The 17723-nt window shown below is 49.5% G+C and overlaps 7 protein-coding genes across 7 annotated transcripts; 1 reads left to right on the forward strand and 6 right to left on the reverse strand.

The window, feature by feature from the left end:
• Positions 1 to 390: 390 nt before the first annotated feature.
• On the forward strand, positions 391 to 880 carry FMAN_02366 (putative clathrin assembly protein; the record flags this gene model as incomplete). The annotated part of the gene is made up of 2 exons (XM_041835712.1): positions 391 to 422; positions 481 to 880. 2 exons carry the CDS (start codon positions 391 to 393, stop codon positions 878 to 880), a joined length of 432 nt encoding a protein of 143 aa, XP_041685849.1.
• A 234-nt stretch (positions 881 to 1114) lies between these two features.
• FMAN_02367 (uncharacterized protein) lies at positions 1115 to 1945 on the reverse strand (the record flags this gene model as incomplete). Its single annotated transcript, XM_041835713.1, has 3 exons — positions 1115 to 1390; positions 1441 to 1504; positions 1554 to 1945. 3 exons carry the CDS (start codon positions 1943 to 1945, stop codon positions 1115 to 1117), a joined length of 732 nt encoding a protein of 243 aa, XP_041685850.1.
• Positions 1946 to 2667: 722 nt separating this feature from the next.
• Positions 2668 to 3632, reverse strand: FMAN_02368 (putative IST1 Putative translation initiation factor, has a role in resistance to high concentrations of sodium; the record flags this gene model as incomplete). Its single annotated transcript, XM_041835714.1, has 2 exons — positions 2668 to 3519; positions 3609 to 3632. The coding sequence occupies 2 exons, from the start codon at positions 3630 to 3632 to the stop codon at positions 2668 to 2670; spliced, it is 876 nt and encodes a 291-aa protein (XP_041685851.1).
• Positions 3633 to 4250: 618 nt separating this feature from the next.
• On the reverse strand, positions 4251 to 7465 carry FMAN_02369 (uncharacterized protein; the record flags this gene model as incomplete). Its single annotated transcript, XM_041835715.1, has 4 exons — positions 4251 to 4459; positions 4518 to 6815; positions 6880 to 7076; positions 7131 to 7465. The coding sequence occupies 4 exons, from the start codon at positions 7463 to 7465 to the stop codon at positions 4251 to 4253; spliced, it is 3039 nt and encodes a 1012-aa protein (XP_041685852.1).
• A 1196-nt stretch (positions 7466 to 8661) lies between these two features.
• On the reverse strand, positions 8662 to 10451 carry FMAN_02370 (uncharacterized protein; the record flags this gene model as incomplete). Its single annotated transcript, XM_041835716.1, has 5 exons — positions 8662 to 8958; positions 9011 to 9535; positions 9587 to 9744; positions 9799 to 10008; positions 10055 to 10451. 5 exons carry the CDS (start codon positions 10449 to 10451, stop codon positions 8662 to 8664), a joined length of 1587 nt encoding a protein of 528 aa, XP_041685853.1.
• Positions 10452 to 11101: 650 nt separating this feature from the next.
• On the reverse strand, positions 11102 to 11718 carry FMAN_16180 (uncharacterized protein; the record flags this gene model as incomplete). Its single annotated transcript, XM_041835717.1, has 4 exons — positions 11102 to 11205; positions 11261 to 11356; positions 11417 to 11615; positions 11671 to 11718. The coding sequence occupies 4 exons, from the start codon at positions 11716 to 11718 to the stop codon at positions 11102 to 11104; spliced, it is 447 nt and encodes a 148-aa protein (XP_041685854.1).
• A 1236-nt stretch (positions 11719 to 12954) lies between these two features.
• FMAN_02371 (uncharacterized protein) lies at positions 12955 to 15837 on the reverse strand (the record flags this gene model as incomplete). The annotated part of the gene is made up of 4 exons (XM_041835719.1): positions 12955 to 14287; positions 14606 to 14633; positions 14683 to 15696; positions 15750 to 15837. The coding sequence occupies 4 exons, from the start codon at positions 15835 to 15837 to the stop codon at positions 12955 to 12957; spliced, it is 2463 nt and encodes an 820-aa protein (XP_041685855.1).
• Positions 15838 to 17723: the final 1886 nt, after the last annotated feature.

Consider the following 17723-nt stretch of genomic DNA (forward strand, 5'->3'; position numbering starts at 1 on the left):
TTCAGTTGTAAATTCAGAGCCAACCCATAGAACTTCTCTGTAAAATAGAAAACGACCAATTTGAAGCCATATCAACGGTTTTGCGGGGGAGTAAGACTAAATGGCCCATCTGCACCTCAGCCAAGCCAAGCCTGGTTGCACAACAGAAACAGGGGGTCAACGTGTGCTAGAAACTGGGCTAGGCCGGGGCATCCCCAGGGTCTCTTAGTGGCAGCCTTGCAGCTCTTCAGTGGCTTTATCCCTACTACACTCAGCCAATCAGCATCAACCCTTGTGTTCCGCGACAGCCTCCTAACAACGTCGGCTTATCCATGCCACCATCTCTACTCCAGCTCTCCTTTCTCAACCGCCTCCCTCTCGTCTTGAGCTTCAGCCTTGCCCAAAATCAAGATGCTCTCCTTTATCCTCATCCAGAACCGACAGTACGTTCTTCCCAATCTGCGCAACCTCTCCGATAAAAAGGTACTGACTGCTTCTCAGGGGCAAGACTCGTCTCGCGAAATGGTACGCCCCTTTTAGCGACGAGCAAAAGATCAAGCTCAAGGGCGAAGTCCATCGCCTCGTCGCACCCCGCGATCAAAAATACCAGTCCAACTTCGTCGAGTTCCGAAACAACAAGATTGTTTACCGCCGCTACGCTGGCCTTTTCTTCTGCGCCTGCGTCGACACAAACGATAACGAGCTCGCCTACCTAGAGGCCATTCACTTCTTCGTCGAGGTTCTCGATGCCTTTTTCGGAAACGTCTGCGAGCTTGATCTTGTTTTCAACTTCTACAAGGTCTATGCGATCCTTGACGAGGTGTTTTTGGCGGGCGAGATTGAGGAGACGAGTAAACAGGTTGTGCTTACACGGTTGGAGCATCTCGACAAGTTAGAATAAGGCCGGCGCTTGGTCGGGATCTGAAAGGCTGTGAGAATGGGCGGGATATCTTGAAATACTGCTTCATCTGGCCGAAATCGTCATTTGCATATCATAAGGGCAGGCAGGAGTTGAGGCGTTTCGTGGAGGCATCCACAATATTGAGAATATACCATTGTCGCTGCTTTGGCCTCTTCATCCCAATCTCCCGCTACAAGAGCATTGGATTGGATATAAAAACGACACTTGTTCGAATCATTTTGTCAGATCGATGGGAGACGAGCTCGTGCCGGATTCTTTCGAAACCAACCTGAGGCTACTGCTACCACCAGTGTCGAGTCTTGCTTTTTTCTTTGCTGGTGCCTCTTCATGTTCTCCTTTTATATCCAGCGACGTAATCTCTTCGGACTCTTTGGACTTCGTATCCGTATCTGCAGCAGTCTCTATGCTTGAGAAGGGGATATCTCTCGTCGGCCAGTCCTGAAGGGCAGATTTGGTATGCTCATCAAACTTTCTAATTTGACCGCGAGTCTTGAATTTCAACTTAGCAGAGAAACTTCCAAGCATGTGGTTCACCTTACATTGTAATTGCGCAGTGGAGGCCCGGATTGAACCAAGCCGGAGGGTGGTATGGGCTCTGAGGTCCTATACCCGTTAACACGATATCCATACCCATGCCAGATGAGCATCGTACTCAAGTTTAAGGAACTGATTCTCTATTTCATGTCGTATAGCATTTCTCTTCTCCCTCAGCTGTTCTGTGTCCTCGTCCGACTCAGTATGCTTGTTGTTAATTTTAGCCCACAAGGCGATGGCGTCTTCAACCTCCAACCCCCAGGAGTCCACGAAAGATACCCATTGCTCGACGACTTGGCTTTTGGGACGCTCTTCTGTCGTGAAGTCCTGGTGAACAAGCCATCTCATGTAAATTTTCCCCATTCTGCTAGCCGAGAAGCTTTCAGGTGTAGCGTCAAACTTTTGTTCGAGCAGGTTCTGGGAGACTTGAGCCAGTTGTGATACATCTTGCAGGTTGCTAAGACCGAGGGTGTTGCGGAGAGTGTCAAGGGTTTTTCGATTTGATACCATTGTGTTCATAGACCGTGAAGGTTACCGGAGAGAATGTTGTACTTGAAAAGACTGAGTGATTGGCGAACGCAGGCATTCCTGTACTTGTATGAATCGATAGAAAGCGGACTTTTGAACGTGATCGAAAGGAAGAAAGTAGAAACAGAAGAAACGCGGGGGTTCTGAAAATAAATACTCCAGGCAAGGTCGAAAAGCATAATGCAGTCGCAACTCGTGAGCAGTTGAGTTCGTCTTCAAAAGTTTACTGATGCATAGCCATAATTTGTATCAAGCCCGGTAAACCTTTTGTCAGACCTGGCCGTAGAAACCCCCATTCTTGCAGGATCTTATTCACTGTTCCTTGCTTGAATACTGTAGCTCGCAGTCGCAGTAAGTGACCTTGACTGGCTATCACTGACAACCATGCATCTTTCATCTGTATAAGGTATCTAAAGGCCTTTGTGTGTAACATCATGCTTTTGTTCTATGGCTGAGCTGCAGCGAATAGTGTGACACAAAGTCCATTGTCCACCACTTAGTATCAAACTTCCTTGTCCATAGAACACGCACAACAACATGATTCACTCTGACGAAGTAGACGCATGCCCCTCACTGAATAGACCTTTCATCTACACACTATCATATTCTTTAGACACAACTCACAGGCTCACAAAACTTGTTCATCAACAAATAAACCCTAAAAACTCCACATTGCGCAATATTCACACTCCACCCAAAGCACCTCATCGCTTCTTCAGCGCCGCAAACCTTCTCTCCAAGTCCCCAAGATCCGGAATCGATCCATCGGGCTCGCCCTTTCTCGCCGCTGGTTCCGCCTTCTTACTCGGCTTCAGCTCTACTGAACCAAGCGTCACCTTGGGATGTATGTTGTCGGTCGTCATCCGCGGCGGTGTCACTGTTAAAGGACTCGTGGGGCCGCCACCAGCTAGCTTTTTAACTGGTGTGTTTAACACCGGATCTTTGGAATCTGCTGCTAGAGGCGTTTCGAGAACCTTTTGCTTCTGGCCGCCTTGGTCGTCGTCATCGTCGTCGTCGTCGAGGAGTTCGGGTGGTGGTGAGACTGTCTCCCGCTTGGGCCAGTCTACTCCGTATGCTCTGGCGATTTCTTCCAGGTATCCCACCACAAGCTCCTCACGCGGGGGCGTGACGCTGAGTTTCTTGACGACCTTCTCGTTGACCTTTCCATCTGTATTCTCCGTCGCCGCAAGGACATAGTCCTTTCCATACTTCTCCGCGAATAGCGTCCTCACCGTAGCCAGCTCTTTGATCTCCGTCTTGGGCGCCGCATATATCAGACTCTGAATAGCCTCCTCCAAGCCAGGGTCAACAGTATGACCCTCCATCAACCCAGCACGAGCAAGTAGCAATTCGCAGTAAAGTTCGAGCATCTCGTGAAGCTCGGAGGTGATGTCGGATCGAATGATGTTCTCGACACGAATGCGGGCTGAGTCTTCCTTTCCGGCCTCGAGGAGCTGAGCCATGGCTCGTCGCGCGGTCTTTCCAAGCTGTTCATCGCGCTGCTGAACCATGCGTAACCGCGCGATGGTGAGCTTGAGCTGAACCTTGAGCTTTGTCTACGGATTGGAAGCAATATGTTAGTTGATACTTCGACTGGCGCATCATGACATTGGATGCGATAGCGGGGAAGCGGGGGGCAACGGACTATAAGACTAGCACCTGGCGCCATGATGAGCCTACGAGGAGTGATATAGCAAAGGTTAGTATATAGAGGCCGAGTGAGAAAGAAGCCTTAAGAGAGAGTGGGCGGTGGTATAAAGGTGAGATTGAGATACAAAGAATGTGGAGGGGTTTAAGTTGGGCACATTCAATCGAAGTGCTATAACTGCGCTGTAGTGTAAGGCAGCCTGTCCTGCCTTGCGAACGCCCAGACGCTATGAGCTCATTGTTTGAAGCCTTAGGGCCCCACTATAGCTTCACCTCATCCACATCCGGTTCAAGCCGGAGCTCAAGACTTCAGGCAACCTCAATTATACATGTCAGTAAATGAAAGCAGTAGCTATCAATTATAGGCAGAAGCATTCTTCCTGCAATGCAAGGCCTTGTGATAATTAATGTACACCAATATCTCCATCCGTAAATATTTAGGTATACAGCTCGTCTCTATGTATCAATAGCCATCCATCCCAGTCAAAAGGCTATCTCATAGCTCCAGATGATCTCAAATAATAGAATCCTTCATCGCCATATAACGCCGTACCCTAATCCCAGTGATCCCAAATGAAGTTATGGTTGTACACTCCCTCTATCTGCCAGGGATTTGCAGCTCTACAAGCAGATGATGCATCTACTCCATATCGGCATCCTGTGCAACCGGTACTACCCCATCAGTTGCCTCTCCCTTAAACACGTCGTTGCCTTCGTACGTAACTCTTCGCCATCCACAAGCCTCCTTATCATCCTTGATCCATTCCATCGTGGGGAAGTAGTGATCATTCTTCTTCATTGTGATCACCCACGGCACACAGTCAAAGGTTACAGCTTTGAGTCGGAAGTCTATTATATGGTCAGCTTTCCCGTCTTTATAAGTTTGAAGAAACAGTGGCTAACTTACAAGTGTTGTCTGGGATTTCCCGGGTCGCGGCAATAAAAGAGTCGAGATCAGGGGTAGGAGTACCATTCACATGGGTGATGAAGTTGGTTGGTGCGACGCCGTACTGATAGGCAGGCGATCCACGAATCCGACTAGAGACGTAAACCTCACTATGCAGCTTGCTGATCTGTTGTCGAACAGCCTGGTGAGGCCTGTGAAGGATGGCACCACAGAAAGAAACGGCATGGTTTGTTTCCATGTCGTCTGCTGCCACTGTAGGAAGTTGCAGGTGCATCTCCTCACACTCTCGCACAATAACCGCGTCCAGCAGCTCATGTGAATACATCAGGTCAAAGTCGGAGATGGTAGTGCAAATCTTTCCGTTCAGCGTGAGGATAATATCTCCTTCAAGCAGAGATACAGGGTGGTTCTCGCGCTCAAAGGTTCGCTTGCTGACCATGAACAGCTGATGATGAGATCGGTTGGTCTGGGTAACCTTCTTGATCCACTCATCGGAGACGCCCATGACGGATGCCTGAGCCATCTGGACTGATCTGAACTCGACGGACAAGATACGCAGCTTGGGGTTGATACCCTTCTGAACTGACTCTACGACAGGAAGCAGAGTCTTGGTGCCAAGACCAAGGTAGTACTCTTCATCGCGTGACGTATGATGGGAACGCTCTCCCAGATACGACAGCCACAGAGCCTGGACAGTACCGTCTGGCGCGACAAGAACACCACTGTTACATGTCGAACCGAGGTTGCTGTCGATCGTGATGGCATCAACATTAACAGCACGATAGCGCGGGGCGCCCGAGTTGGCGGGAATGGCGACCGCAGTGATCTCAGTGACACTTGTAGATCCATGAACAACGCGCCCAATCCTATTGTAGCCGAGGAAATAGGTCTTGGCGCCTTGGGTGAGAACCTCATTACTCAGGCGAGCGCTCATGACTGGCGCATCGACGAGTGAGGGATCGTACTGAATAATGGCGTAGTTCTGGAGGGGGTGTAGGAAGACAACCTTGCCCTCAACAATGATGGAGTCAGCAATAGTGACAGTGATGTCGCAAAGATCATAAGGGACAATGGCTCTGGAGATCAGAACGAGACCTTTGTCTGCATCAATCACGAGGCCCATGCCCCAACGGCGGTTCTTAGGGAAACCGTCGAGTTTCAAGGGCATAGTGCAGTTGATATGCACGAAGCTGCGGATGAGGTCGGCAATGCCTTGGTGTGGCATGTGGTCCAGTTCGATAAAGGAGGCGGATCGTCGAGTGCGTGGAACAGGAGGCAATGGGTCTCCCAAGTCAGTGAAGTCCCAAACTCCAGACTCATCGTTTCGAACAGCAAGTTTCATCTTGGCCGCCCAGTGTCGGTCAATGTAGGCAACGGTAGTATTGAGGGTGTGGAGGTCGCGAAGGTGTTTGTAGGTGACAACAACTCGTGCGCGATCTGGGATTGCCTTCATTACTTGGATGAAAGTGTCTAGGTCTGGCACCTTCTTGTGGTCAATACTCTGGACAATCCAGCCATTATCAGTGTTATCAAATCGGAACGAGCCAGCTGATTCGCAAACGTAGACGCCCTTGACAGCGACGGCGTAGAGTCTTGCCTGCTGGTAGGATAAATCGTGGAAGCTGGCACCCGCTACTGAAACGAATCGGTCAGGGGTAATCTTGTGAAGATCTCCAACCTCAATTTCGACTTCCACGTCCTGTCCACCGCGCTGGAGGTGCAGCTTAATGGTTTCGCCAACGCTCGAATCCAGAATGTCGTCCAATCGAATAAACTGTGTGATAAGTTCGCCGTTGACCTTGATCAAAACGTCACCTTCCTCGATCTTCTTGTCTGAAGGTCCTTGGGGGAGGACAATCTCAGCCACAAGCATGTTTGTCTCTTCCGGAAACTTCTCACGCATGGCAGCCTCCCATTGAGGGCTCAATCCCAACCTTCTGCACTCGTCAAAAGGCTTGAGAAGGAACTGGCACTGAATGTCGCCACGTGTGACAGGCTTGCCGCTCTGAATGCACTGCAGAGCACGGAGTGGTCGATCCAATGGTAGGAAGTAATCTGTCGAAGCTCCATCAGAACGACCGCCAGCTTGGAGTGCGACAGCGCAACCGTCCTTGTTCACGACAGGACTGCCAGAACTTCCTCCACTGGCAGCGGCGTTAGCCTGGTAGTAGCACGTGTTGAAATCGCTGTATCCCTCGCCATATTCCGGGGCATTTCGATCCAGGCGACTGATGATACCTGACAAGATACTAAGCTTTTCGCCCGCATCGTTACCGACGACTCGAATCTCGGTTCCAACTGTGCTTATTAGTAATGGTCCTCGGCCGTGATCGGAGTCGGGAGGTTGTCTTGGGGTCCTTACCCTTTGCGAGGTCGGGTCGCAGCTCTAAGCCATCAATGTGCATATACTTGATCGCCTTTGGGTCGTATCGAAGAATACCAAAATCGTGAACGGGGTCGCGGTAGACGGGGTAACAGTCGACTTCTTCGTGGTTGTCGAAGACACAGTGGCCCCAGAAGGGACCAGCGCCGACAACGTGACGGTTGGTCAAGATGTATCTGCAGAGCCAAATTAGAACCTCTTCTCAGCTGTTATAGATGGAGATTACACACCCTTTCTCGGAGTCAACAACATATCCAGTAGCTTCACTAGTCAAAGCAGAATCGGTATCGAAAGAGCAGGTCTGGCAGAACCTGATGGCGACAACGTTGCGCACCACCTTCTGGATGGTATCCTGCCACTCCCCCAAGCTCCCTGGTGTTCCAATATACATAGCGTGAGGGTGAAGTTCGTCGGTCATGTCGGAGTGGTCGTCAAATTCCACAATGTCTGGTGTGTTATCGTTTGGGGAATGTTTTCCGTTGATGGGTTTTTTGGAAGGAGGAGCTTCGTCTGGCGAGCCCGGAGCCTTTCTTTTAGCCCGGGCTGAAGAAGATGCGCCATTCATGATTGTTTTGATTTCTGTGATTTATGATGGCAAACGCGACGACGATGTTGGTGAAGGAGAGCGCGAGTTTGGTTCGTGGTTAAAGGGGATCGAAAGTTGACAACGTCACAGAGAGAGACAGGGATCGCAAACAATGACGGGACTGAGACAACAGCACGGGTAACGACAGGGAAACAGAGATGACGGGAGGAAAGAGGGGGCCAGTGATTAAGTAGAGATAGAAGGGATTCAAAGAATGCGTTGATAAGGTAGGATTAAAAGGGCGAACTCATGAGGGCATGTGATGAAAGGCCCAGGCTTGAGTGAGAGATGCGATGCGATGCAATCTGGGGAAAAATTTATGATGGATTCCATGGCTTGGCCTCAAAAGCCCAGTCCAGTCCAGTGATTGAGTGGATCAGCTGCAGCGGCGGGACTCTAAGGTTACAGGGGAAATCATACCCTCAAAAGCCGCTAAACGATGCAAGCGCCGTCATTCCCGCGGTGCCTAGGGTGCCTTCGGGTGCCCTTCAAGGTCTGACCCGGTCCCCACTGTGAACCGCCCCGACAAGACAAAGAGGTTGTGGGTGTGGTCGAGTCGAGATGGTGTGCCACATAGAGACGAGGGGGACGACAGATGACCAGTCAGATGGGGGGATGAGATGGTGGGCGATTGAGACTTTTGTACCTATTCTGCTCACCTAGATTGTCAATATCAAGCTTATGAGTCCTAGATCCTTATATAATGCAACACATCGCCCAAGACACCTGACCTTGTAAGTATGTGAGGGTCGTATTTATATGAGACACGGGCTTACCATGACCTACAATACATCTCCAAAGTCAGAGATAATATCGTATACAAGAGAGAGAATCCACGATTTGGAGCACTGGTTGACTAACAGGGAAACCAAAGACAGTTCCCCCTACTCGAGTCTCTTCACGTCATACACATCGATCCAAAAATCACTGCTGTCCTCCCTCATGTAACCAAACCTGCATCATCTATAAGGGTCACTCCTCGATCCACGAGGCCTTGCCATGCATGCATATCCAAGACAACCCGCTGCCGTCCGAGACACGGAAATAAACGTGGAGGGTTCCCAACCCACAAGAGATCCTGTGCTATCCTATCATTGTTGCACTGCTTCCCGATCCAGGTGACCACCAACGTGTCTCGTGCGATCCTCTCTTGCATATGCATATCATACAAACATTCAGAGCCCCTCTCTTCGCCTCGACGGCCCAGACTCGAACAGCTCGTCGATCGTTGCCTGCTGCTTTTCCGGGGACATGCAAGTCGGCCAGTGGACGAGATGTCCTCGTCGCTTCTTGACAAAGGAGCTGTACAGTAGCCATGCAAAGAACACTGCTGTGACGCTCAGTGCTGTCGGGTTGTGGAACTGACTGGGTGACGAGAAAATGATGGTTGACGTGTATGAGCACATCTCGAACACATTTTGCCAGCTAGCTTCCACGGCAGAAAAGGCTCCTCTATTCTCTGCCTCAACCTCCTGCAATGCATGGTCAGAAAAGTTCCTCAACTCATCCCACAACAGAACTTACCTCTTGAATAATGACCTGTGCAGACAGATCTACCCCCCAAAGTCCGATCCGGCTCAACATCGAACCACAGACAAGTCCCAGTGTCGATACCAAAACGTTGTCAGCATATCGCCAGAAGATTGATACACCGATTGCTAAACACCCCAGTTCCCAGCTGAGGAACCAAAGACCGGCGCGGACAGGTCCAATTCTCTTCATCAACCACGGTCCAATCCATGTGGCGAGAACCTCAAGAGTCACCGAGACTATTCTCATTGCGGCAATCTGAGCTGAAGTGTATCCACTCGCTAACAAATATGTAACCATAACTCCACCAAAAGACAGAACTGTGCAGTAAAGGAGCGCTATTGAGAAAGATGGTGCAAATGCAGGATGTGTAAAGTAAAGTCGAAGATCACTGGATGTCTTCTGCATAGCCTTTTTGAATGACACCCAGGCATTCTGACGAGCCTGCTGTTCCTCATTTTGTGGTACAATAGGGGGCGTAGTCTTTGGATGCTGCAGTTCGGGTACTTGGTAATAGACCTGTTGCAGTTAAAGATCATGTTGAGGTTGTGTAAGTTGTGTATGACTTACTTTGGCAATAGTGAAATACTCAACAATAACTGAAGCACAGTTCATTGCTAGGTTGACAAGAATTGCTGTTTCCGTGGAAACACCATCTAGTATGCCTATGAAGAAAGGTCCGAGTAGTTTACAAACAAGGTCAATTCGCCTCATTTGCGAGTTCATGGCTATAAGTATGTGTGTGTTAGTGACATCCATATGATATTTGAGAGAAATCATACTTCGAAGCGCAGTAGTATCTGAGCGTGCCACAACAATAACCCAGTCTCTTTCCACTGACACGAGATTCATGATAGCGGCCAGTTTCTCAATGCATGCCATGAAGATCAAGGCTGCAAGCAAACCGACCCGCAGCTCATCTGAAGGGCTTTCGGCTCTGCTAAGTAGGAAGAATATAGCGCATGAGGCAGCAACAACAAGTCGCTGTGAGACTACTCGGGTTAGGGTCATCTGTCATGAAGGCTTCTAATGACCTACCGATTGACAGTCTCACTGTCTTAAGGCGGTCTTTACGATCGATATAACTCCCGACCCATGATGACAACGTGATAGCAGAAGCACCTCTCACTACCGAGTATATCGCAAGGGGCATCAAGGTTCCGGGGAAAATTGATGCCAGATATAAGACGCTGCCGAATTCGAAGACGCGTGAGTTCCATGTTGAGAGTGTATGAGATATATAGAGCCTTTGCGCGCTTTGGCTGAGCGTCCATTCGGGGTCGGTATTGCTGGTATTACTGGTATCGCTTTGATTATTGCTGTTGATTTGGCTTAGTGATTGATACTGAGAATGAATGACGCCAGTTGATGAAGTCGGCGATGTCGCTAGTAACGGTGCCGTTTCTTCGTCTCCGACACCGGTAGTTGAAGCCATGATCGTCAATTCCTCAATTCTTCAGGTACTAGCAAGCAATCACATTGATACTAAACAAAGAGACGATTGAGGAAACTTCAGATTTATATATAAAAGTAAAGTTGAGTCTATCAATTGAAGGTTGTTGGGGAATGGCCAATCGCTAGTAGAATCTCGCCTGATTCTTGGTTGTCGGGTTCTATAAATGCCGGCCCCATCGCGATCTAGCAACCCCCACAAACCGACCTAGAGTCGGCCCAATCCCGATCAACTTCACCTAGAAAGGCAATATCTAGACAACTACATCGAATAGACACTTCTTTATACTTGCAACATTTATCATTATTTCAGTACTACTAAGAGGTCGATGTCGTGGTCGGAAAGACATCGCGACTTTCTAGACGGGGCTTCCTCAATCCTCACACAATCAAAGAGTCTAGAGATATTGCAGAGGCAGTATATGTTTATCAGCTAATACGAATACCAGCTTCCATAGTCACTCATGTAGACTATACATGTCCCTCTTCTGCTCTGTCTTCTTGCTAGATGTCCACCAACACCTTTCATCTGACTTCTAGCAGATGGCATCAATAGTATAGATTCCCTTCTTCCTGTGTCTGTTGAAAGTTTGGCGACGACATTCCCCGACATCATGGGGAAAATATACGAGGCTAGATCTCTCCAGTGACATTGTCATCCTCATCCATATCTTCATCCTTGACGGTGGCGTCGCTGAGCTCCTTCTTGACAGCCTTGGACTCGCTGTCGGGAGTCTCTGTTACTAGTGTTAGTAAAAGGCTTGATATGAGGGCTAGGTAGCATCGACTTACTAGGAGCGCGACGCTTACGAGGGGTCACCTTGGGCGTCTCGTAGGCATCCTCCTCGTCCGATCCGCCCTTCTTGGCCTTGGGGACTCGCTTCCGACCTAGAAGGAGTTGATTAGTCTACTAGAATGTCGCGACTAGAAAGGGGGCATATGGCTTACCAGGGGTTGCCTTCTTGACGGGGGTTGAGGGAGAGCTTCCGTCGTTCGACTGGGCCTTGAAAGCCTCGATCTTTTTGTTGAAAAAAGTCCATTGATTCTGGAGACTCTTCACGGTGCGTCCCTCCATGTTAATCTCTGACCAGTTGATGGACTTGCCCTCGGGCTTCAACTGGGCGATGATACGCAGAAGAAGCTCGTTCTGTTGTACTGGTTAGACTCCTTGAGGATAGATCGGGGATATGATCGGGACTTACCTTGGCTTCATCGGTCCAGGCGTTGGGCTTGACAGCAGCGTCAGACATTGTGTCAGTTGAATCGTGTTAATTCTTTGAAAGAAAACAGAAGAGGCGAAGCTCGAGGCGAGAGGTTTGAAGATAAAGCGTAGATGAGAAGAAGCGGTATGTCTTAGCAAAGGGCTTGCAGATAAACCGCCGATGGAATGTGGAAGACAAGTTGGGCGTTGTGGTGAAGGAAGCAGTGAGATGAGGCCTAAGTCTGTTAACGAGAGCACTTAAATATTAGAAATCCGAAGTAAAGATGTGAGAAAGCGTTTGAGCAGAAGAATAGAAAGTGTTAAGGGCAGTAAACAAAAGAACACCCCCTCACTAGACAATTGCAGAAAGCAAACGGCTCCTAGAAAAGACCGGACGAAACGGCCATTGCAATGAACCACCCAACGCACTCCGATTGTGGTCCAAGGGTCACCGGCAAACGGATAAGAGAGGGGAACAATAAGGGGAATAATAACCAGAACCTACCTGTTGAGTGTCAAGGTTCAGTTCCAGACTGCTATTTGTAAAGGTAAAGAGCCTGTTGAAGGGGCTTCAGAGATTGTTGTTGTTGTTGAAGACTGCTGACTCCGGTCAGAAAAGAATGTAAAGAGGAGAAGGAAGAGAGAAAGGCAGAAGCCTTGGAGGATGGGAATTATATAGCTCTCACGATCAGAGAGCACAGCGAATCACGCACGCACAGAGAGGTTCTTAAATCTCAAATCTCACAACCCGAGCCAGGGGCTAGCGCACCACCACCGTGAATCTGCCAGTGCCTGACACTGCCCACGCCTTGAGAGGTACCATCTCGTCTATTTCTATGGTTAACTCGTGCCATCATATACACGTCTTGGATTCCCGTCTCCAAAGACCAAATCGCTGATGCCAGTGAAGCTCCAGTCTCGTCTGCAGCGAGAACGCCCTTGATGCAAATCGCCCAGTTCAGTTGCCACTAATAATCAACAACAAAAACCACTATCAAACGTAAGGCAATGCAACATAACTGCCAGCTCCACGCACCCCATGCTTGCATCGCGCCTGTTGCCTCCCAGATCCAGAACCTGCTATCCTCGTCATCTTGTGGACTCCTGTAGAAACCCCGAAAATCACTCTGTATCGCGTTGCTATATGTGGTATCCTCTCCAGTGGTCAACAGCTAAGTAGGTAGCAGTTGGTCTTCTTGGTATCCCATGTTGACGATGAAAAGACATTAAGACGAAATTCGACCCAATCCATAAACTGTCAACTCCGCAAAACAAAATCAATCAATCACTTCATCTTCATTCGGAACGCCATGAATTCTCGGAATCGGTGTTCATGCTCCTCGCATGCAGCCGCCCAGCGTCGGCGAACATCCATATCCTGTTCGAGCCAGTTGTAATACTCCTGAATGTCAGCATCACCCCGGTTCTCCAAGAATGAATACCCCTTTTCTTCTCGGGTACGAGTGATGTGCGACTTTCGGGTGGCAAAATGGTCCACGACTTGGGCGTTGAACGCGTCCCATTGCTTCAAGTATTGTTCAAAATCTTTGACATATGTCTCCCAAGTAAGCGCGCTAGGCTTGACGCCGTTAACAGCAGCGGCAGCTGGGATTTGAGGAGCTGTAGGTGCTGTCGGAAAGATCAATGGGTGGACCTTGGGTAGCTTCATTGGAACCTGAGGCGCTGCTTTGCTTTCAAATGGCAAATTATCCTTCAGGTCAGAAAAAGACTTCAAGCCGGAGCTCTGTTGAGTGAATGGCGCCACGTTTCTGAGGTCAGCGAAGCTTGCTTGGAACTCTTCACTGTCTTCAGATCCCATGTTGTTTGGATTGAATGCCTTTCTGGGACTCTCAGGTCTGTGCTCGTTACCATTGACAGTGTCAACATTGCCAGGTCGCCACTCGGGTCTGGTGGGTTCGACGTTGATGTTCCGGGCAGCATGCGGAGCAGGTACTACTCCAGGAGCCTGGTTTGCTCCAACGGGTTGCTGAGGTTGGCTCACAGGCTGAGCAGGCTGTGGTGAGGGCGTAGTCTGAACTGGTTGGGGCGAAGGTACCTTGGGAGGTCGAGGTGGCGGCATGGAAGACGGCGCAGGGGGAGTATCTATGTCCATAGCCTGGGGACTCTCAGCAGCAGGTGGTTCTTCTTGCACCTTTCGACCACGCCATTCCAATACCTCATCTTCACTGCTGCTGTCGTCCAGAAGATTGGCATGGCTTGACTTTTTGGACGCCTTCGGCTTTCGTGAGTTTGTTCGGGTAGACCGCGTGGGAGATACAGACTTTGACGGCTGAGGAACAAATGTTTGGGGACCAAAATCCCAACCTGCAGGGTTAAAGGCCGACTCGGGCTTAGCAGAGTCGGATCTCTCAGCATCGGACATGAAACTTGGTGTACTCTTGCCGCTCATTGCGGGCCGCTTCCCTGGGGATTGGCGACCTGGTTTTCGGGGCCTACTTGGGCTATCCTGTTCAGCTCCACCAGCATTGAACGCCCACCCAGCAGCATCTTCTTCGTCAGCAAAACTAGTGTTGATATCGTCAGTACTTCGTCGAGAGAACCGATGGTGGTCAGGTGATGTTCGTGAGAAAGTGTCATCGTTGACAGGGAAACTAAAGCTGTTCGAGTAAACTTTGTTAGCACGATTCGGCATGCTGAGGTTTTTAAAGTCGCTGTATTGTAGCTTCGGCTTCTTAGCAGGGCTATCAGGACTCGCGTTGTTGATGAGTTGCCGTAAGAGCTCCTGTTGCTGGCGCTCAAACGTGGTCAAATGGTGAGTTAAATCATGTCTACCACTAGGCGACGACTGAGTAGGCTTGATGGGGATTTCATATGGGCAATGATTCCCCAAGGAATCATACCCGTGGTGACCACGACACTTGTTGGAGCTCTTCGGGATTGGGCGGCTGGATATTGTAGAAAATGGATTGGCATACATTGTTGGGCCACCAGGTGAATCAGTTGCTGTCTCATAGTCAGTAATAAGATGTTTGAAAAGACGACTTTCACTGACGCTTATCATTTGCGGGAAACTCGGTGGCCTGCTGGTTAGGTCCCAGCGGAACACTCTTGAAGCCACTGCGAGTTTTCTTCAACGGCGCCTTAGGACGGTCTGCCGGGTCCCGAGGTATCGAAGGTTGTTCAGAGGCCTTATTCAAAGGAACGTCCTCAGCCTTTCCACCCTTCGGTGCACTGGCGCTGCGTTGTCGGTTGATGGCTTCATTCTCAGAGGCAGATTGATCTTGGCGAGTTGCTTCCCGAGTACTCTTAGCCCGGTTGATCGAGATGCCGTCAAAAGGGTTGGTCTTTTCGCCTCCGTTTGATGACGCATAAGGAGTGCTTTGTCGGGGGTCGGCTGTACTGTCTCGGTCTCTGAATTGGCTTAACGGATCAGGCATCGCAGTTGGAGGCGGCCGTTGGGGAGTAGGAGGAGGTGCTTGTTGTGGAATGTCAAAGCCAAACCGCTGCGCATATCGTTCTGAAGCAGGTCTCGAGCTGTAGTTGCTACTTGATACAGGTGGTTCATCGCCCCCTGCTGTCCGAGGATGGAAGCCTGTTTTTCTTGCACCAAACGAGGCCTCTTGACGTTGTCTGGCAAATTCAGTCCGTGGTGGTGGAGGTGGAGGGGGAGGTCGTGGCTGATCGTTCGCTTTGGCCGATGCACCCTTTCGCATGTTTTCGAATGCTCTGGCAGCATTCTTCTTCGATTCGGCATCTGATGCTGTATACTGCTTTGCGGTGGGAGGAACCCCCGTAGAGAAACGTTGCCATCTTTGTGCGCCCGATGGCGGAGCTCGAGGATTTGCATTGTTGCGCCGAGGAGGGGGCGGATACTGGGCGCTGACGTTTGACCAAGGGTTACCCTTAACACCCGAAGCTCCTGGGAATCTACCGCGCCCTCGCGAAGCATCGTGCTTGGCTTTCTGTTCAGGGTCGGAAAGAATTTCGTGCGCTGTTTGGATAATCTGGAACTGTGTGTTCACTTCTGCCTCTCGTCCAGGATTGCGATCTGGATGATATTTGAGAGCTACAACTCGTGTCAGCAGCTGTATGAAGGGCAAGAGCTTCGTTGGTCTGTACCAAGTTTCCGATATTGTTTTCGAATCTCCGCGGCGTCTGCCGTCGGTGGCAGCTCTAAGTCTGCATAGTAGTCTCGGGGTGTACCCATCGCGATGAAAGGGCCCCGGTCCACTGGCAATTAGATTCACGCAACCTCAGGATATGTACTTGTAGTCTTGAAGAGTTCGGGTATCAACAATCGGATAGTTTGTGGAAATGCATCAAGGCCGTCCTCAGTGTCGTCTGTATCGAGCGGCGTTTCAGGTCTGCGAGAGACTTGTCGTTGGTGTTCGAATTGGTCACTGTTGCACAATGGGGTACTGTACTCAAATGCCAGGGTACGTTCTCGATCGAGGTGCACGAGTATGAAGTCGTACCTTGAGGGTTTAATATTAGCACGTATATTCACTAGAAAGTCAAGATCAAATCAACGAGGTTGAGCAAGGGGTCGTGGGGACGACCAGAGAGCGTAGGGCACAGAGGATATATCTGATCAGCCATGGAGTGTCGCAAGGACGGACCCAGTGTCGGGTGGCTACCTCAGCTAACTGTGCCTCTTGACATGCGCAGCAACAGAAGCGGATTGGTGGTACTGATTGGCATGTTGCTGATCCAAGGAAAAGGGAGAATTACCAAGATGACGTCAAATATTCAGCGTGAGGCTGTTGATCAAGGAGCGAATCTGTATGACCAAAGATGAGACTACGTTTAGTCTAAAGAGGGGATGGAAAGGTCAGTGAATGAAGGGGGAGATGCGATGAAAGAGCCAAAAAGAAAGAGGGAGGGAGATCTGAAGCTGCTGGTGATCGGAGAATAGGTACTGTACCTTTTTTGGATCTAGGCGGAGCTCAGGTGAATGAATGGGTGAAGTCGAAGGGTGGTACACTTGAACTACCAGGACCCTAGTTCACGAGGCCGCGTTGAATGGCTGTGGCTCAGCTACAGGGTTCGCCTTTTGATAGACGTTTGGACCCTGAATTTCGCGGCAGATGTTTCGTAACGCCTCTTTCTAGGTGACTTTACTAAGAAGTGATCTTGGAATGCGGTAATTAATACTGTTCCTGAACTTGGAACCTGTTGGCGTAGCTGAAGCAGATTCCTGTCAGAGTACCTCATTCGGTTGCCCGCGCATATGTAGAAGAAAACAAACATGTGGCGGGGTCTTATATTTGTACCAGCAACCAAATCCCCAGAACCCCACTACAAGACTCCAGTTGCTATTGTCTGCAACTCCAACAATGAGCTACCTATCATCCGAGGTAGTTGGGGCATATGATTTATATCACTATCTCTGTGAGAGTAGGTGTTCTATCAGATGGTCTCTCTGTCTAATCTGTAAGATATTGAGTTTATGCCATTCCTGGTAATCAATCTTGAGATGTCTATGCTAAGATAGCTTCAACTGGACCTCTAAACCTTTTGGTTACCTCAGTCATGCACAGGAACACAGACCAATCCTCATTTTCGCTTTGATTGTACCTGGAGGCCTTCTGGCACTCCTAGCACTGCGCTAGTTGCTAGATATTCATTTCCTGACAATCTCCCGAGACCATCGCCACAGAGCCACGCAAGCACTGCCACATCTCTGACTGCTATGTATCAGCTTCACATGAGACTTGGCTGTTAGGCGTAAATCTCAGAATAAGTCTGAGAAACAAGAAGTTTGAGTGAAATATTGTGAGTCCTAGATATATGTTATTAGACTTGTGGCAGATATCTCGCCATAACGGTATTTTAAGTCTCTGTTAGCAAGATGGAAAAACTGCTTGAATTGTTTGCGCATGTGATCAACAGAAGATAATCGATATGCAGTAGAGCAGGGTTGGCTTACATGCCAACAAGCGTCTATGCAGATCTGACAACACGCTATACAAGCACTTTAGGTTCTTGAGGTTGGTTAAATGATTAACCAAGTATCGTTACAAGTACATGTTTGTCTAAATATGAGTATCGTGGAAGAAAACCAGACACTTGTCTCCGTCAAAAGGGCACCGA

The sequence above is a fragment of the Fusarium mangiferae genome (genome assembly GCF_900044065.1).
Source record: "Fusarium mangiferae strain MRC7560 genome assembly, contig: FMAN_scaffold010, whole genome shotgun sequence".
NCBI lineage: Eukaryota > Fungi > Ascomycota > Sordariomycetes > Hypocreales > Nectriaceae > Fusarium > Fusarium mangiferae.